The 21,427-nt window shown below is 46.0% G+C and overlaps 1 protein-coding gene across 3 annotated transcripts in view; it reads right to left on the bottom strand.

Moving 5' to 3' along the window:
- LRP8 (LDL receptor related protein 8) overlaps window positions 1-21,427 on the bottom strand; it is a 234,577-nt gene that overhangs the window by 80,810 nt on the left and 132,340 nt on the right. For all 3 annotated transcript variants that reach the window (XM_066597574.1, XM_066597576.1, XM_066597575.1), the window contains one exon: window positions 5,297-5,425. In XM_066597574.1, coding sequence (XP_066453671.1) covers window positions 5,297-5,425 — 129 coding nt within the window. The remainder of the gene's footprint in view (window positions 1-5,296; window positions 5,426-21,427) is intronic.

Below are 21,427 nucleotides of genomic sequence, written 5' to 3'. Positions count from 1 at the left end.
TCACAGAGCTCACTCAAGCGCCACGCCTCTTTAATTAGTTGATCGGCCGGGGTCCCAACTGATGAGACATATCATCTATCCTATGTATATATGATAGAAGTCTATCTTGGTACAACCCCTTTAATGGGTTGGCCAGTGACCTACAATGCAAATACCTATAGGTAGTTCAGCATCCGAGGAGCAGGCAGTCAGCCAAGAAGACAGTGGGGTAGAGAGTCAACCTTGTCACGGGGCTCTAACGTCTCCTCTCTAGGGGTAAGCTCGGGACCCGACCTCGTTACTGCTGGGGGAGATCACAGGAACAGTAACCATGGTTACCTGTAGTCCAACTTGTCATTGGTGACGCCAATGTTCCGCCATCTGCGGTGGATCTTTGGAGATGTAAATTCCAGGAAATAAAGTAGTCCACGCACAAAGTACACTTTTCTGAACAGGAACCGGGAACGTTTATACCACACCAGACAAAACGATACATTTCCCAGACATGACCAGACATTAACCCATTCATGCCTGCATCCATCCAATACACATAAACCTGATGCATTCCACAAACAAGACAGTGCACGAGACAAATATTCTGGAGTGGACCCCATTAACTCTGGGCCACAACAGTAGCATAAAAGACGCAATTTTCTTCTTTCTGGAGGAGCGCTAATTTGCATATCTTTTTGTAGGAAGAATTGCATGTAAAACACCCTATAGTAACTGGTCTCTCCCAAAGCAGAAGCAGCGCCCCTCGAAAGCTAACTGGTTCCCATAATTTGTTTAGTCCTCATAATCAAAAGTGAATGACTTTCCCATCTTCTCAACTGTCTAAATCCTTCAAGGCTTTCTATGAGATCAATGGTGGCTTGGCAGCCTAGTTGGGAGCCAATGGCTCGCCAGCTGCTACAAAACTAGAAGCCCAACATGCCCTGACAGCAAAAGGTAGGGGGCCATGACTTTCCCATTTTCATGATTTAACGAGTAGCTGCACTTTTAAAAAACATTTTGAAAGTTTTTATCAGTGGGGTGCCGAGGCTCCTGCTAATTGCCGAAATGCGTCTCTTCAGCAGTCTTTGCCGACTCCTTTTGGCAGTCAAAAATGGATCCGTAGAGGTCTTCAGAAGTCTATGCATCCCTCTTCAGCTGGAACAGACAGGCTGCAGAGACAGCCAAAAGGGCCACAGCAGTCAAGCAGGCGCTGCAACCTCTTCACTTCAGCGATTGGCAGGTGTCTTAGCAACCAGACTCCTCGTAAAAAACTTTTAACATGTCAGTGCAACATGTCAAAAGTTTTACCCAAAGTGCAGTTACTCATTAAGCTTAAAGGTTTTTTGCATGACCTATGGTGGCTTGGCAGCCCAGTTGGGCACCATTGGTACATACCAGTGGTCTTCAGCCTATGTCATTCCTAGCTAATGCAAGACTACAACTCTCATGAGTTGTAGTTTTGCAGCAGCTGAAGGCTGCTAGTATACGCTATAAATCAAATGACAGAAACCAATTAAAACCTAAATAACTTGATTTTCTTTAATTAAGGGCTGAAAGCAAAATCTATCTTGGTTATTATCCATTACCTGCCACGTGATCTGGCAGAGCCCGAATAAGGAACAGGTTAGCCTGCAGCAAGCCAACATGTAATTGCTATGTATGGATTTGCATCCCCGTAAGGAGATGTTTACTCTTCGTTAAGTGTGGGTTTGTTCTTCTGACGTCCTAATCTGCATATTCTCTAAAATATCTTGTTTATTTAATGCTCTTGCCAACATGTTTTGCTTAGCGCTTTAGTAATCTGCAGCCTTCGGGGACCCCCTCGTTTAGGTACAACCGTCCGTGAGCCCTGATCTGCATTCACTGTGTAGAGAGAGAACTCAGTGCCAAGTATTTTTTATGAAACATATATGAGCGGGGCTTGTGATGTTTTATACAAAGACAGCTGCATGAGGCGTGATCTTACAGAAGTAAAGTGTTCGGGACAAGTAGACAGCTCTCACAGTCCATTCTGTATTTGATGTCTGCCATCCGGGTATATTAATACCCATCACAGGCTATGCAGAGGGTGGACTGTACGTTGACGTTTCATCTCATCTGCCAAAGTTTTGTTTTCTTATCAAAACTTTTTTTTTTATTCTCCAAGTTGTGAAAGAAGTTATTCTGATAAGCCTGGAGGGCTGCCGGTTATGTTGTGCTTCCCATTGCTGCCCTGCAGGCACAGTCCGCAGGATACAACCCGGCTACAGCAGTCTGTACTCTGCTTATTACAGCGCTGTAAATGTATACAACGGCTTGTATTCTGTAAAAGTAATTTGTTTCCACTGGTGCCAAACTTCATAATAGCTTACCTTTGTATTTATCCCGTTACGTTATATTAACCCCTTATATTTCCATCGATGTAGCTGACTGTGGGCTTGTTTTTTGCAGGATGACTTGTATTTTCAATGGTAGCATATAATAGACTACTGTATAGATCAGTGTTCCCCAACTCCAGTCCTCAGGGACCCCCAACAGGTCAGGTTTTCAGGATTTCCTCAGTATTGCACAGGTGATGTAATTATTGTCGGTGCCTCAGACATTGCCACAGGTGTTCTTACCATAGGATATCCTGAAAACATGACCTGTTGGTGGTCCCTGAGGATTGGAGTTGGGGACCCCTGGTATAGAATATACTGAATGGCTATTAAAAATTTCTAAAGTAGAGAGGAATAGAAAAAATACAATTTCACCATCTTTTGGTGTGTGTGTGTGTGTGTGTATATATATATATCTTGTTTTTACGGCATACACACTGTGGCAAAAATGACTTAACTGTATTCTGTGGGAATAATAGACAAATATGTGGGCATAATGGACAAAGAGAAGGAGCAAAAGCCTTTACATAGCTAACGAAACCAGACTGTGCGCCCCTTTAATTCGAACTTCTCACTCCTGCCTCCAAGACTTCTCCAGAGCAGCACCAGTCCTCTGGAACGCACTACCAAAGGCTACGCGAGGAATCCAGGACTCGCAGAACTTCAGGCGTGCTCTAAAAACGCACCTCTTCAGGGAGGCATTCCGCATTCCCTAAACAAACCCCTCTGTACTCCGCCTGATAACATGCTCCCTGACCTACTGACTGCAATTCCTGCTAGCCATCATAAACCGCTCCTGCAGTCATACCGTTTCGGCCATCACACTGTCTAATGTCTGACCATTGTCTATGTGTATAGAGTCCCTCACTCTCCACCTCGACATACCGCGCACACAGCGCCAGCCCCTTTACCTTCTGTATCCCCCCCATTACTTGTAGTATGTAAGCTCGTTGAAGCAGGACCCGCACCCCTATTGTTTCCATCAACTGATTACTATGTATTTTTTGTCTTTCTGCATCCCCCTGTCTTTGTAAGCGCTGCGGAATATGTTGGCGCTATACAAATAAAGATTATTATAACATAGCTTAATAATGAAATAAATCCAAATCACAGTGTCAACTGAAATTAATTTCTCAAACTTGGCAACAGTCCTTTAAGCTATAAGGGGTCTGAAAAACATTTTATGAGCTACCATATGGAAATCCTCTATTTTACATATCTAATAACCTCACCCCAATATAGCCTTCACCATTAGGTATTATCCCCCATTTTTACCCTAGACCAATAAGAAAAAATACGTACCTCCTATTCTACTCCAGGCCACCAGTCGTTAACCATCCACCTACTCTAGAACACCAGGGAATATGAACTTCATGTTCTAGATCACCAAGAAAGGGAGCTACCCAAGACCAAATGAGCATTTGACATGAATCCTTGCACTCCCTTAGACTGCAATTCAAGTTTTAATACATATTTTTTATATTATGCACAACCCCTTCCCCCCCAAAATGTGTATATATACACACCATTAGCAGGTAAGGGTTCCCCCAGTTAACCCCTTACATGCCGTGATCAATGTTGATCACAGCATGTACAAGGTAAACAGAGGGTGGGGCACTTCCCCAGTGATTTCATCAGCCCTCGGCCATAAAAACACAGAGCGACAAGGGATTGCCAGGACAACTGGGCATCAGCCAATGTCATCTGGGCGTGCCATGGCTTGTCAGAGTAGTAGAGGTAGAATAGTTGAAGTACTGCAGTGCATCATCTCAGCAATCATAAAATCACTGGTTAAAGTCCTATACAGGGACATAATAAAATCTAATTTAATAATTTATATGCAAAAGGGATCCCCCAATGTGTAATAATCCCTACAGTAGAATGTGTTAAGAAACTGCTTAAAAGGGCAAAACAGGTGGGCACTAAAATAAATCAGACATTGTATACCCCTCCTATTCAGTGGAGTTTTAGGGGGCTTCTACTTTTTTTTCTTTCGGTATTGGTCAATTACCGCATTATTCTCAACCTCTGCCTACAGATCCTTGTAGAGTTTTCTCTTGCTCAAGAAAGGGTCATTGAGACGTTGCGATTAGCATGGTAGATTACCAGATTAACATGGCCTTTCATGTAAATTTGGGTACTTCCCAGAGTGATTCTTTGCCAGGATATACCCTTTGTGACAGCATAAGGGCCTGGTTTACACAATCTGTGTAGAATTTCCTCTTCCATATGAGCCAGGCCAATTCTCTTAGTCTATTTGTTGCAGAGAGACATGCCAACTAAAACCACTCACCGCCTGTTACTTCAGTTTTTTTCCCTGATGCCAACACCAAAAGGGGTTACTACACCACTGGGGTTTCAGCTGTACTGTAATTTGATTCAATTAATAAAAACTATGAAAAAAGCTATTGGATGAGGGTAACCAATGCCACCCACTTACTGCATGCAATTAGTCTTAATTATAGATATAGTCATATAAGCCAAGATTTAAGTCATCCTTTGAGAATACACATTCATATTTGTAGGTATGACCCAAGAATGTGAACCTGTGTAGGGTTAAGCTAGGTGGACATTTATGCGTCATCATATACATACGGTCTTTCACCAAATACTGTAAAGTAAGGCTGTGTACATTGCCTTCCATAGGTGTGTTTAGGGAGGTAAATGGTAGCCAACTCTGGCACTGGCTTATCACCTGGAAACAAAAGGATCAGGCACTGAAACTCAACATCTCCAATACTTCTTTCCCCATACACTTTAGACAGGTATCCAGCCCACCCGTTATCGCCAGGTTTGGATAGCTAAAGCCTAATATGGATGAGGACCCCAAGATATATGCCATACAGCCACTCTCCTACTGTGGCAAATGACATTCTTTGCTCATATTTGCGCCAATAGATACTGGGAAGCGATGGCAGGTCAGATTATAGAAGGAAGGCAACAGTAAAGTTTCATAACTAACTCACCAGTAGGACAGTCCGTCTCATCTACACCATTTTCACAGTCCCTTTCTCCATCGCACCTCCAGGTGGTTGGGATACATTTATTGCTGGACTCTCCGCAGCTGAACTTCTCAGCAGCACATTTCTGTTTCACTGCGAAGGTAGTAAAAAGTTTTTGGTCAATATGAAGCAAAATGAAGCAAAAAAGACTTTTACTTTATCATCAAGCCTAAGACATCATGTTTAGATGTGACCCACAGAGCTAACATAAACCGAAACGTTATAGACTTGTCAGAGGCATTATAGGCAACCAGTCCCACGGAGCCCCAACTCCACCATAAAAACATTCAGCAGCAAGAGAGTCAACAAGAAAATCGTATGGCCTCTATTGTGAGTGAGTAATCGTCCTTTTACATAGGCCAAATTGTCAACCCAATGTAACGAACACCGATAGACATGAGGGTTGACTGGTGCTAGTTTCATTTTCTTTAAAAGGCACAAGACTTGGTTTCCTCACAGTCCACCGTCCGGCTCTACACTAGGTAAGAGGTACTACCAACGACCAATTTACCTTTACACAGCTTGACTGTTGGGCAAATGAGCGTTCAGAGGAATGCTCAAACCTGATAATCTGTCTCTGTGAAGACTGAGCCCAAGCTTTCCAACCAACCATAGCAAATTTTACTGTTGGCTATATGCAAGATTTGGGACGGCAGAAACACCCAGAAATTAGCAGGGAAATTGATTATTTTAGTGGTTAAAACCAAGAAAGACCAATTTAGTATGTGCTTCTTCAACACACAAGACGTTCTCACAGGGATTATTCAACAGGAAGGAATACAATACAGCGTCTGGAAATTCAGACCTCCTGGTCTTTTCTTGTCCAATGTGCAAATGGCCAAACCTCTCTAGTTCTGTCTTGAAGTCTGTAGTTCCCTCTGCGAGGGCACTGAAGCAAAAAGGTCAACATCGTGTAAGATGCGGTCCATTTGGATATAATCAAGAGAAAGGTTGGAGATCTGAATCTCTAAATCCTGAGCTTTATCCAAAACATTAACCAGGAACTACAGAGTCCCACCAAGACAAACCTTCTTTAAAGTAGGGCTGGTCATAGATATAATTACTTTACGTTCAACCACCAGTACATAAGGTGTGTCAGTCAGCATTACTACTACATATTATGTGCTATAAAGAGAGCATTATTATATTTGGGGATAACTCAAAAACAGAGAGGTCGATTGAATATTAGTTACTTACATAGTATCCACATACAAGTGAAGCCAGTCTGAAAGACCATCTCTTTGAGAAGATCACTCCAGGTCTAGACCAGTTATTAGTCTCTCTTGTGCCTCTAGAAAACTGGTTTTGTTCTTGCAATTTTGACTAGCCGCCCCAAAGAGATCTCACAGTATTTGACAGTACTGTATAAAGAACGCAATTACTTTAATAGGTCTCAAATTCAATTAAGACTCAATGAGACCACATGGTCTCCAAGTTGCGTACTAGTCTACGAAGATCAATTTAGCTATACGATACAGCAATGAGACACTTGCTGTGCCCTGTGGCCATCTACGCTACTTGTTAGCAAGCCTGGGCTGCTATAGGTAATGCCTGCTCAGGGCATTGTTGTCTTAAAGGAGCAGCACAAACACCAACTAGTTTGCTTAGCAAGCAGTAGAGAATGTCTACTTATATAAATGTGCCTATTCTATCCGCACAACAAGGATCCTAGGACCTGTACCTTGACTTCCAGATGGTATAGAGGTGCATCAGTAGTTGCTACTTCTCCTGCGGATTCCCTATACAAAGTTGATACCCAAGTAAGGGATATTTTAACCCTTTCCAATGCACTGTCTGACGTCTAAAGACATTCTGATTGAAGGCTGTACAGCTCCGATGTCGGAAGACGTCCGGCAGGGTATTCTTACTGTAGATTACTGGCCGCTCTGTTGTCAGGGGCCTCTCCAGCATGTCCCATACCGCAGTACTGGCTCTAGCCAAAATTGGATTGCAAAGGGTTAAAAAGGTGAAAAGTACAAAAATTTACTCTCCACCCTTTTAACCCTCAACCAAGTCCAATAGCAACACCGTGTGTTTGAAACAAGGTGCCCCTAACAAGGCTTTATAATGTTTAATTGTGCTGGCAATTGTTATATTAGGTTTATTTGCCTAAACACTAATTGGCGACGCAGGATTCATTAAGAGCGCCCTGGACACGTAGCAGTGTGGCGCAGCAGTTTTAGAGTGAGCAAGTGCCCCTTGTTTTGCCCTGTGTAGAGCTAGGCTCAATGTGAAGCAAAAAAGAACGTCTGCAATGGAGCGCCATCCCAAGACCAAGCCCGGCATCAGGAGAAAAGTCTTCAGTGTTCGAGTTGAATAAACAAAGTTACTTGTTTCTGCTACCACATAGTTGCCTCCGCTAAACAGCAAAGCTGAGGACTGGGGAGACCGTGCGACCGGATGTTCTTCCACAAGTTCCCTGCAGAGTTGACTTCCTGGACTGGAACCATGGAATTTCTGTCAATGCCTTTTGGAATAGTGTACTTATTTTTAGTCCTGCATGAAGTATCCCCAATTGGGGGGCATCTTAAACATTCGCCCCCTGTCCAAATATTAGCTTTTTATAGTAACCCTTGATGCTACCGAAGAACTTACAAACTTCATGCAGACGCTACCCTCTTCCCATTCAACGCTAGAAGCCCTAATGATTAACCAGTTAGTGACCACCAATACGGCTGTTTAACTGATCTCACTAATTGGCTCTAAACCTGCACATACATCTTTTTAAAGTGGTGGCTTGGCTGACTACTGACAGCCAGGTTCCTGCTCTAAACACCAATAGCAGAGAAACCTTAAACCCTGGCAGCTTTACCCCCTTACATGCCACAATCAATAGCATTTGCAGCATGTAAGTAGATGACAGAGGGAGTGGGCTTTTTGTCACCCATTGGCACCCTGCAATGCAATCGCAAGGTACCAATGGGCTCCAATGGCAGCTGGAAGCCTGAGAAAGTCCTCCATGCCTGCTGTGTAACTCAGACTCTGCAGGAGGCGGGGTCTAAATGGTCTAATAGGCTGCTGTCATGGGCTTGGAGAATGCACTACATAAGTAATGCAGTGTACTATCCTAGTGATCTATCAAATACAGTGGCTAAAAAAATAGTGTCAAAAAAGTTAAATAAAGTTTCATTAAAGAAAAAAAAAAAGTTTTAAAAAAGTACACTTTTCCCCCACACGAAAACCCATTTTACATGAATAAAATGACATTTTTTATTTATTTTATAGTAACACATACAGTATCACTGCATTTGAATGAACCCAGACAATGAAAATATTATTTATTTCCCAAAATGAAAAAAAAATTTTGAATATAAATTCCAGAATTGCTATTTTCTTTTGCTCACCTCCCAAAAAAAAGTCATAAAAAGCAATCCAAAAAACTCACATGTACCTTAAAAATGGTACCAATAAAAAACTACAACTCTTCCCACAGAAAACAAGACCTCACAAATGTCATGGAGTCTTAGAATTCGGTAATGCAGATTCAATTGTTCTTCTTTAATAATCGTTTCTTATAGCGGAAAAGTAGTAAAAAATATTATAAAAAAAATCTACATAAACATTGCATTTCTGTAATTGTTCTGATCCAGATAAAACTTATTTTATTTTTACCAAATAGTGAATGCTGTAAAAACAAAACCCAAAAATAAAGGCGGAATTTTGAAATGTGTTTTTTTTATCTCCCCTAAAAAATGGAATAAAAGTTATACTGCATATTATATGTATTCCAGAGAGCTGCTGTTGCAGTGACCCAGACCTAGGTGGTGTTAAGCAGCTAGGGAAAAATGAGATGGTAGTCACGGTGGCTTTGCTGCCCCTCCTGGCAGAAAGGAAAAAGGTAGGTCTTAAAGTCTAACTACACAGTGGTAAAAATATTGGCAGATATGAACGCCTGCTGCCCGTGGGGTCAGGCAGGGTAAGATGGTGATACCCTAGTGGGGCGCTACCTACGGAGCCGGGTAGGGGAACGTGTTGGTTTGTCATGACACCAGTCTGTATATGTGTAGCGACCCATTCCGAACAGAAATAATAAAACACAAAAAGTGGAGAACTAAACAATAAAGGAGGTAGTAGTCCTTGCTCTCCTGCAGTGTCGTGTTGTACCTCAGTTCAGATATTGTAGTTGGTGGGAAGCACTCCAGGAAGCAGACTTAGATGATAAAAACAAGTTAACTCTTCATTTTCAGGGAGAGAGGGAGGATTTGTGAAAACTTGCAATAACGACAAGGATTACATTAAATTCACTTAAGCAGATGACCACTTTGAATTACACTTTCCAACAGTGATGGTTTCAGAACTTTTCTTCAGGCTTTGACTATTACATTGACTATGACTTGCTGACTTAATTTTCTTTCATTTTCTGCTTCTCTCTCTCTCTCTCTGTCTCTCTTTTCTCTGCTAAACATTTATTGTAGTTTGAGTACTCACACTTAAATGTTCTAACTTCCCACCACACTGGCTTTCTCCTTCAAACTCAGCTGGCTAGACTTCTAGATGTAACTCCCTAACCCCACCCGCTCTCTACCTTTTATACTCTCCCTGCTAACCAATCCTGAGCTAGCAGAAAGCTAACTATCCAATCTCTTAGCTAGCTAGGGTAAGGCTGACAGGTGTGAGAGCAGGTTAGGGTAAATTTGCCATGTGAGGTTTGTTTGTAGAAGCACATCTAATTAACATATTTAAGGTAATACACACACAATTTAACATAAAGATATATACACACACAGTTTTCATAAAGTGGCTACCACTCTGGGGTAATACACCATTATAAAGTACAACCTGTCCAGAAAAAAAAAAAAGCCCTCATATGGCTATATCAACAACTAATGGCTTTTGCAATTCAACAATGAAAATCACTTGGTCCTTAAGGCACAAGATAGGCTGGTCGCTAAAGTGTTAAAAGACACAGTACTAATCCTGAACTACTGCATGGTTACCAAAAAATGGTCTTTATGGCTAGGTTGCTATGGGTTAACATGGTAGTAAATAACATCAGACTTTCTACATGGCACTTCCAACGACCCTCACCTCCCCTTGTAATGCATCAACTACTCTAACAATTTTCTTTCCTGCTTCGGGAACCGCAGTATTTACATTGTACTTTTCTAACCGCCTGCTAATAAAAGCCCAGCAGGTAGTGGAGAAAAAAAAAAAAGAAGAGGATGGAGAATGTTAAAGTTGCCGTTCCTGCCAAGACATCCGGATCAAGCCTTATTAATATACGCCATCCAGGCGACAGAAAGAAATGTAATTTACAACGACGGTTCAGTAAAGAGAGATTATGATTTTTAAGTAGGGGAGTAACCGAAGGTGGGGATATAGTAACAAATGAAAGACTCTGGCCTATGAAAGGAATCAAGATCTATGCACGGTATTGGGCCGATGCCAGTGCCCCCACTCGCCCCCCGCCAGGACGTACTGCTCGTATACCCAACTGGGTTTTTAATGACTATGCATGTGACTAATTGCATTGCCGCCTATCAGAGCTCTGAATGAACTAGGTTCTTCCTCTTGCGAGACTTGCCAGTTAATTAGTTCTATATTTGTAGCACTTCCTATATATAAAGCCAGATTACTTCTGTGCACTGATCTCCAAAAGGAAAAAAGCTGTTTGGCTCGCAGAATTACTCCGCAACCAGCTTTCCTCCATTAGAACAAAGTCACAATTCATGGTCTCTGGCTCGGCTCTCCACTGTGATATTTACGTCGCAGAATGGAGACAGATTTTCTGGGCCGATTTATTAGGGTACAGCAAGTCAATTCATTAAGTGCTTGTAACATTAATGAGGCATTAGCCTGCTTTCATACCTGCGTTAGGGTCAGTTCGGGGTTTACGTCTCTGTGCTCCATTTTTGGAGGAGAGAAAATAAAATAAAAAACGGGGGGGGGGGGGGGGGGGAACGCCAGATACGTTTTTTTCAGTATCGATTTTAATAGGGCTTCAAAAAGAAAAAAAATGGAAAGCAAACAAAGGCTTTCATTTACTCCCATTTATCAGATTTTCAGTTTATTGACTTTTTGTTTTAAACGGAAAAATAATCCTACAGACTGCCCTATTTTCCTGTCCTCAAAAATGGAAACCTAACAGAATAAAAGCAAACTGAAGTCTTTCCATTTTTTTTTAAACCCCATTGAAATAAATACCCTGTTTTTCGGAAAATAAGTCCTACCCTGATTTTTGGGGATTTTTTGGGAGGCTTGAAATAAGCCCTAGCCCGAAAATAAGCCCTAGCTGCATTACATTAAAAGAAAAAGAAACATTACCTATCAGGCTCGCCAAGCTGCATTGATTGGTTCTCGAGCGACGCACAGCTTCCTGGAGGTGGGATTTAAGAATCCCGAAAAACAGGAAGTGATCTTCTGTGGGCAGCCGAGGACTGCAAGAGGCGCATCAGAGCTCCAGAGAGCAGCAGGAGGGACCGAGCCTGCTAGGTAAGACATCCCCTGAAAATAAGACCTATCACCTATTTTGGGGTAAAAAATATAAGACAGGGTCTTATTTTTGGGGAAACATGGTAGAGAAAATTTTTTTTTATTTCAGTCCTCCAAAAATAGAGGAGTGAGACCAAAACCCTGAACTGACCCTAACGAAGGAGTGAAAGCAGCCTAAGATATACCGTACATCGAAACGCATACCACTGGCCTACTAATAATGAGGATAAGTATTAGAGATGAGCGAACGCGTTCGTCCGAGCTTGATATTCGTGCGAATATTAGGGTGTTCGGGATGTTCGTTATTCGTGACGAACACCATGCGGTGTTCTGGTTACTTTCACTTCCTTCCCTGAGACGTTAGCGCGCTTTTCTGGCCAATTGAAAGACAGGGAAGGCATTACAACTTCCCCCTGCAACGTTTAAGCCCTATACCACCCCCCTGCTGTGAGTGGCTGGCGAGATCAGGTGTTCGCCTAATATAAAAGTCGGCCCCTCCCGCGGCTCGCCTCAGATGCGGTGTGAGTTAGATGAGGGACAGTGCTGTTTATACCGGAGCTGCTGTAGGGAAAGAATTGGTAGTTAGTGTAGGCTTCAAGACCCCCCAAAGGTCCTTATTAGGGCCACTGATAGCTGTGTGTTGGCTGCTGTTAGCAGTGGGATTTTTTTTTTTTTCTCAAAATCGCCTCTGCAGACCGTTGCACCTGGCATTAGGGACAGAAGTGCTGCATAGGCAGGGAGAGTGTTAGGAGTGAGTGTAGCCTTCAAGAACCTCAACGGTCCTTTCTAGGGCCATATTTATCCGTGTGCAGTACTGTCCAGGCTGCTGTTGGCTGTGCTGCATTTTTTTTGGGCTTCTCAAAATCGCCTCTGCAGAGCATTGCACCCTCCATTGATACTGCAGGGAAAGAATTGTATAGGCAGGGCCACAACACAGTTATTATTCATAGAATATACGCAGTGCTGCCTGTTGGTGGGAAAAAACTGAAAACAAATCTATTTGTCCAGCCTGTGTCCGTCCTTACGCCTGTGTAGACGTGTGAGCTGCGTGAAAAACATTGCTAAATCATACGCAGCCAGCTACGCTTTACTGCTGGGTTCGCCATTTGCTTTCCTTAATTGGGAAAAAAAAATACCTGCTCTCCAAGAGTTATAATAACTCTGCTACCCTCACGTTCTGTGACACATAAGCAGGGACACAGCGCAGTTATTAAACTTCGCAGGTTCATTGAATATACGCAGTGCTGCCTGTTGGTGGGAAAAAACTGAAAACAAATCTATTTGTCCAGCCTGTGTCCGTCCTTACGCCTGTGTAGACGTGTGAGCTGCGTGAAAAACATTGCTAAATCATACGCAGCCAGCTACGCTTTACTGCTGGGTTCGCCATTTGCTTTCCTTAATTGGGAAAAAAAAATACCTGCTCTCCAAGAGTTATAATAACTCTGCTACCCTCACGTTCTGTGACACATAAGCAGGGACACAGCGCAGTTATTAAACTTCGCAGGTTCATTGAATATACGCAGTGCTGCCTGTTGGTGGGAAAAAACTGAAAACAAATCTATTTGTCCAGCCTGTGTCCGTCCTTACGCCTGTGTAGACGTGTGAGCTGCGTGAAAAACATTGCTAAATCATACGCACCCAGCTGCGCTTTACTGCTGGGTTCGCCATTTGCTTTCCTTAATTGGGAAAAAAAATACCTGCTCTCCAAGAGTTATAATAACTCTGCTACCCTCACGTTCTGTGACACATAAGCAGGGACACAGCGCAGTTATTAAACTTCGCAGGTTCATTGAATATACGCAGTGCTGCCTGTTGGTGGGAAAAAACTGAAAACAAATCTATTTGTCCAGCCTGTGTCCGTCCTTACGCCTGTGTAGACGTGTGAGCTGCGTGAAAAACATTGCTAAATCATACGCAGCCAGCTACGCTTTACTGCTGGGTTCGCCATTTGCTTTCCTTAATTGGGAAAAAAAAATACCTGCTCTCCAAGAGTTATAATAACTCTGCTACCCTCACGTTCTGTGACACATAAGCAGGGACACAGCGCAGTTATTAAACTTCGCAGGTTCATTGAATATACGCAGTGCTGCCTGTTGGTGGGAAAAAACTGAAAACAAATCTATTTGTCCAGCCTGTGTCCGTCCTTACGCCTGTGTAGACGTGTGAGCTGCGTGAAAAACATTGCTAAATCATACGCACCCAGCTACGCTTTACTGCTGGGTTCGCCATTTGCTTTCCTTAATTGGGAAAAAAAATACCTGCTCTCCAAGAGTTATAATAACTCTGCTACCCTCACGTTCTGTGACACATAAGCAGGGACACAGCACAGTTATTAAACTTAGATAATTCATTCACTAGAGGCAGTGGGGCCTTTCGTTTTCCAAAAAGGGCAAAAATTATATTTGGCCTGCAGTCTTGCGCCAATTTATTTCCTGCCTGGGAAATCTAATCACTGGTAATACAGCATGCTGAGGGGTAGGGGTAAGCCTAGAGGACGTGGACGTGGACGTGGCCGAGGACGCGGAGGGCCAAGTGAGGGTGTGGGCACAGGCCAAGCTCCTGATCCAGGTGTGTCGCAGCTGTCTGCTGCGCGATTAGGAGAGAGGCACGTTTCTGGCGTCCCCACATTCATCGCCCAATTAATGGGTCCACGCGGGAGACGGTTATTAGAAAATGAGCAGTGTGAGCAGGTCCTGTCCTGGATGGCAGAAAGTGCTTCGAGCAACCTATCGTCTACCCGCAGTTCTGCGCCGTCCACTGCTGCCAATCCGAATCCTCTGTCTGCTGCTCCTCCTTCCTCCCAGCCTCCTCAGTCCACTACAATGACACCTGCTCAGGAGCGGGAACACTCCCAGGAACTGTTCTCGGGCCCCTGCTTAGATTGGGCAGCAGCGGTTCCTCTCCCACCAGAGGAGTTTATCGTCACTGATGCCCAACCATTCGAAAGTTCCCGGGGTCCGGGGGAAGAGGCTGGGGACTTCCGCCAACTGTCTCAACAACTTTCTGTGGGTGAGGAGGACGATGACGATCAGACACAGTTGTCTTGCAGTGAGGTAGTAGTAAGGGCAGTAAGTCCCAGGGAGCAGCGCACAGAGGATTCGGAGGAAGAGCAGCAGGACGATGAGGTGACTGACCCCACCTGGTGTGCAACGCTTACTCAGGAGGACAGGTCTTCAGAGGGGGAGTCAAGGGCATCAGCAGGGCAGGTTGCAAGAGGCAGTGCGGTGGCCAGGGGTAGAGGCAGGGCCAGACCGAATAATCCACCAAGTGTTTCCCAAAGCGCCCCCTCGCGCCATGCCACCCTGCGTAGGCCGAGGTGCTCTAAGGTCTGGCAGTTTTTCACAGAGACGCCTGACGACCGACGAACAGTGGTGTGCAACCTTTGTCGCGCAAAGCTCAGCCGGGGAGCCAACACCAACAGCCTCACCACCACCACCATGCGCAGACATATGATGGCCAAGCACCCCGCAAGGTGGGACAAAGGCCGTTCACCGTCTCCGGTTTGCACCCCTGCCTCTCCCCCTGTGCCCCAACCTGCCACTGAGATGCAACCCCCCTCTCAGGACACAGGCACTACCGCCTCATGGCCTGCACCCACACCCTCATCTCCGCTGTCCTCGGCCCCATCCAGCAGTGTAGTTCAGCGCACCGTTCAGCCGTCGCTTGCGCAAGTGTTCGAGCGCAAGCGCAAGTACGCCGCCACGCACCCGCACGCTCAAACGTTAACCGTCCGCATCGCAAAATTCATCAGCCTTGAGATGCTGCCGTATAGGGTTGTGGAAACGGAGTCCTTCAAAAGTATCATGGAGGCGGCGGCCCCGCGCTACTCAGTTCCCAGTCGCCACTACTTTTCCCGATGTGCCGTCCCAGCCCTGCACGACCACGTCTCCCGCAACATTGTGCGCGCCCTCACCAACGCGGTTACTGCCACGGTCCACTTAACTACGGACACGTGGACAAGCACAGGCGGGCAGGGCCACTACATCTCCCTGACGGCACATTGGGTGAATTTAGTGGAGGCTGGGACAGAGTCAGAGCCTGGGACCGCTCACGTCCTACCCACCCCCAGAATTGCGGGCCCCAGCTCGGTGCTGGTATCTGCGGAGGTGTATGCTTCCTCCACTAAAGCACCCTCCTCCTCCTCCTCCTCCTCTGTCTCACAATCAAGATGTGTTAGCAGCAGCATGTCGCCAGCAGTCGGTGTCGCGCGGTGTGGCAGCACAGCGGTGGGCAAGCGTCAGCAGGCCGTGCTGAAACTACTCAGCTTAGGCGATAAGAGGCACACGGCCCACGAACTGCTGCAGGGTCTGACACAGCAGACCGACCGCTGGCTTGCGCCGCTGAGCCTCCAACCGGGCATGGTCGTGTGTGACAACGGCCGTAACCTGGTGGCGGCTCTGCAGCTTGGCAGCCTCACGCACGTGCCATGCCTGGCCCACGTCTTTAATTTGGTGGTTCAGCGGTTTCTGAAAAGCTACCCACGCTTGTCAGACCTGCTCGTAAAGGCGCGCCGGCTCTGCGCACATTTCCGCAAGTCCCACACGGACGCTGCCACCCTGCGCACCCTGCAACATCACTTTAAGCTGCCAGTGCACCGACTGCTGTGCGACGTGCCCACACGGTGGAACTCTACGCTCCACATGTTGGCCAGGCTCTATGAACAACGGAGAGCTATAGTCGAATACCAACTCCAACATGGGCGGCGCAGTGGGAGTCAGCCTCCTCAATTCCTTTCAGAAGAGTGGGCCTGGTTGGCAGACATCTGCCATGTCCTTGGTAATTTTGAGGAGTCTACCCAGGTGGTGAGCGGCGATGCTACAATCATTAGCGTCACCATTCCTCTGCTATGCATCTTGAGAAATTCCCTGCAAACCATAAAGGCAGCTGCTTTGCGCTCGGAAACGGGGGCGGGGGAAGACAGTATGCCGCTGGATAGTCAGGGCACCCTCCTGTCTATTTCTCAGCGCGTACAGGAGGAGGAGGAGGAGCATGAGGAGGATGAGGAGGAGGGGGAAGAGACAGCTTGGCCCGCTGCTGACGGTACACCGGCTGATTGCCTGTCATCCTTTCAGCGTGTATGGCCTGAGGAGGAGGAGGAGGAGGAGGAGGATCCTGAAAGTGATCTTCCTAGTGAAGACAGCCATGTGTTGCGTACAGGTACCCTGGCACACATGGCTGACTTCATGTTAGGATGCCTTTCTCGTGACCCTCGCGTTGCACGCATTCTGGCCACTACGGATTACTGGGTGTACACACTGCTCGATCCACGGTATAAGGAGAACCTGCCCACTCTGATTCCCGAAGAGGAAAGGGGTTCGAGAGTGTTGCTATACCACAGGACCCTTGCGGACAAGCTGATGGTAAAATTCCCAGCCGACAGCGCTAGTGGCAGAAGGCGCAGTTCCGAGGGCCATGTTGCAGGGGATGTGCGTAGATCGAGCAGCATGTACATCCCAGGCAGTGCAACAGTCTTTAAGGGCCTGGCCAGCTTTATGGCTCCCCACCAAGACTGTGTCACCGCTCCCCAGTCACGGCTGAGTCGGCGGGAGCACTGCAAAAGGATGGTGAGGGAGTACGTAGCGGATCGCACGACCATCCTTGGTGACGCCTCTGCCCCCTACAACTACTGGGTGTCGAAGCTGGACACGTGGCCTGAACTAGCCCTGTATGCCCTTGAGGTGCTTGCTTGTCCTGCGGCTAGCGTGTTGTCGGAGAGGGTGTTTAGTGCGGCTGGGGGAATCATCACAGATAAGCGTAGCCGCTTGTCAACCGACAGTGCCGACAGGCTAACACTCATCAAGATGAACAAAGGCTGGATTTCCCCAGACTTCTGTTCTCCACCAGCGGACAGCAGCGATACGTAAGCAATACGTAGGCTGCACCCGCGGATGGAAGCTACGTTCTCTCTCACCATCCAAAACGGGGACATTTCTGCTTCATCAATCTGTGTCTAATATTCCTCCTCCTCCTCCTCCTGCTCCACCTCCTGAAACCTCACGTAATCACGCTGAACGGGCAATTTTTCTTAGGGCCACAAGGCTCACTCAAATAATTTTTCAGAACAATTTTTATAAGTTTCAATGCGCTTAAAAGCATTGGAACTTTAACTTGAACCAATTTTTCGTTACACTGGGCTGCCTCCAGGCCTAGTTACCACTTAAGCCACATTAACCAAAGCGATTAATGGGTTTCACCTGCCCTCTTGGCTGGCCATGGCCAATTTTTGGGATGTACATTAGTACTGTTGATACAGCAATTTGTGTGGGCCCTCGCCTACAGTGTAATCAAATTAATTTTTAGCCCACCTGCATTACAGCTGACGTTACCTCAGCTGTGTTGGGCAATGCAATGGGATATTTTTGTGTACCGCCGGTGGGTTCCAGGGAGCCACCCATGCTGTAGGTGCACACTGAGTTTTTAATACATCTGTACACTTCTAAAGAACCCGTCTGACCGGGGCATGCAGTGTGGGCCGAAGCCCACCTGTATTACGCACGACATTACTACCTCAGCTGTGTTGGGCAATGCAATGGGATATTTCTATGTACCGCCGGTGGCTTCCTGGCACCCACCCAGGCAGTGGGTCCACAGGGAGTTAAACCTACATGTGTCCACTTGTAAAGAATCCCAGTCTGACTGGGGCATGCAGTGTGGGCCGAAGCACACCTGTATTACGCACGACATTACTACCTCAGCTGTGTTGGGCAATGCAATGGGATATTTCTATGTACCGCCGGTGGCTTCCTGGCACCCACCCAGGCAGTGGGTCCACAGGGAGTTAAACCTACATGTGTCCACTTGTAAAGAATCCCAGTCTGACTGGGGCATGCAGTGTGGGCCGAAGCCCACCTGTATTACGCACGACATTACTACCTCAGCTGTGTTGGGCAATGCAATGGGATATTTTTGTGTACCGCCGGTGGGTTCCAGGGAGCCACCCATGCTGTGGGTCGACAGGGACTTCACAATAGGGAGTTGTACCTGCCTGTGTCTATGAATTAAAAAGCCCGGTCTGACTGGGGCATGCAGACACCTTGACAGAATGAATAGTGTGTGGCACATAGGTTCCCCATTGCTATGCCCACGTGTGCAGCTCCAGATGGCGGTGGCACAGGATTCTATTTCTCATTGCTTCTGTACAGCATTGTGGGCTATCGCTCCGCCACTTTTAAAGAGGGTCGCTGCCTAGCCGTGCCAACCTCTGCAGTGTATGCCTGCGGTCCCTCGTCATGGCAGACGCAATTCTAAATAGACATGAGCGTGGTGTGGCATGAGGGCAGCTGAAGGCTGCGCAGGGACACTTTGGTGTGCGCTGTGGGGGGGAGGGGGTGCGGTTGGGCAGCATGTAACTCAGGAGAAGTGGCAGTGGAGTGTCATGCAGGCAGTGATTGTGCTTTGTTGGAGGTAGTGTGGTGCTTAGCAAAGGTATGCCATGCTAATGAGCGCTTTTCAGAAGTAAAAGTTGTTGGGAGGGGGGGGGGGCCCACTCTTGCCGCTATTGTGGCTTAATAGTGGGACCTGTGAACTTAGGATGCAGCCCAACATGTAGCCCCTCGCCTGCCCTATCCGTCACTGTGTCATTCCCATCACTTTCCTGAATTGCCCAGATTTTCACACATGAAAACCTTAGCGAGCATCGGCAAAATACAAAAATGTTCTGGTCGCCCATTGACTTCAATGGGGTTCGTTGTTCGAAACGAACCCTCGAGCATCACGGGAAGTTCGTTACGAATAACGAACACCCGAACATTTTGGTGTTCGCTCATCTCTAATAAGTATATATCACAAGGCTACTAATGAGAGGGGATAGTATATACTCAGTGGACACTTTATTAGATACCCCTCATCTAAGAGTACGTTGGACCTCCTTTGGCCTTCAGAACTGCAGCAATTCCTCATGTTATCCATTCAGAGATATCAGAGGACCCAGTATGTGCTAAGAAAACATTCCCCCCACCATTACTGCTACTCCACCAACCTGAATGGTTGTCACCCAACAGGAAGGGTCCATCTATTCATGCTGCTTGCGCCACATTCTGACCCTCGTCTCAGTATGGTGCAACAGAAATCTGAATTCATCTGACCAGGTGATGTTTTTCCACTGATCATTGATCCAATTTGTGCACGCTTTTGCTCACTGGAGTTTCACCTTCCTATTTTTGGCGCTGAAACGGATTGCTATTATAGCCCATCTGTGCTAAGGAACAAGAAGTTGTGCGTTTGGACATGTTAGTTGGAGCACCAGCTTTGTGTTCACCTGCGATTTGCCTAAACTGCATTCAACCTCTTCATCAGAACGATTCCTTTACATCCTCCTTTGACCCCTTTCATTGAGGAGTTAGAAGTCGCTCAGTTTCTGGATTTTCCCATCTAATGTGGAGTCATACTATAAGTCATCCACAGGAAACTTGTAACTTTATTTTACTGCTGCACCTCGGGGTCACGAGTCTAAATTCCATCTAGTTAAAGCTCCAATCGTGAGAGGACCGGGATCTCTAATAAAGTGGTCATTGAGTGTATGCACCACTAGCCTGGGGGATAGTATATACTGTATACCATTGGATTATCAGTGACACGGCACAGAATATAGCTCTACCAGTGATTGGGAATACTCTATAACCCTGCACTATCTTTGATAAAAACCTACACCATACCGGCCATTGAAATCAGGCCGCAGTATATACAGTATATGCTAAAAGAAAAATCTGCTGTGTAGGCGCAACTCTCCAGGGGTTCCAATAAAGGTACCAGAACAATAGGATGAACATCCCACTTCTTGTTTTATTTAGAATATTAAAATTAAAATCCAGCTAATAAACGCGTTTCGGGGTAAACCTCTACATCAGCAGTGCTGGGATAACTAACAGTACATGAACAATGGCAAACCACGGATGAATATAAAACAAGGGTACAGTGAAGAAAAAAAAGAGAGAAAGGAAGAGAAAACTAAATAAATATCATATATACGCCAAGTTTTTCAGCACATTTTGTAATGCTGAAAAAGCCCCCGTCGGCTTATACTCGAGTGAGGTAAAAAAAACAAAAAAAAAACACCCCGCAATACTCGCCTCCCACCCTGCATCTGTGTCCCTGGTGTGATAGTCTCCTCGGCGGTGCGGCAAGCTGCTTGAGATTTCTCCCCGCTGTCTTCTCCCTGCTCAGCTTTGAATTCCCCCGCCCTCAGCGCTGTATAGGTAACCGCTGTGATTGGATTGAGGGCGAGCCAATCACAACCGTCGCTCGATCATTCACAGCCATTCAGTGGATGACATCACTCTATGGCTGTGATAGGTTTATCGAGCGCCGGCTGTGATTGGCTGGCACTCGATCCAATCACAGCGCTTACTTACACAGCGCTGATGGCGGGGAATTCAAAGCCGAGCAGGGAGATGACAGCGGGAAGAATTCTCAAGCAGCATCGGGGGGGACCATCGCGCCGGTGACACACACGCAGGCTGGGTGGTGAGTATTGCATTTTTTCTTTACCTAGTATATACTCGAGTATAGCTGGGCTTATACTCAAGTCAATAAGTTACCAGTTTTTTGTGGTAAAACTTATTGACTCGGCTTATACTCGAGTATATACGGTAAATGAAAATAAATAAAAAACAATACAAAAAAACATTACATGGTGGATGAATGGATGAAATAACAGCAATATAT

Source organism: Eleutherodactylus coqui, chromosome 3 (genome assembly GCF_035609145.1).
Source record: "Eleutherodactylus coqui strain aEleCoq1 chromosome 3, aEleCoq1.hap1, whole genome shotgun sequence".
Lineage (NCBI taxonomy): Eukaryota > Metazoa > Chordata > Amphibia > Anura > Eleutherodactylidae > Eleutherodactylus > Eleutherodactylus coqui.
This window is presented reverse-complemented; position numbering and strand designations above follow the sequence as displayed.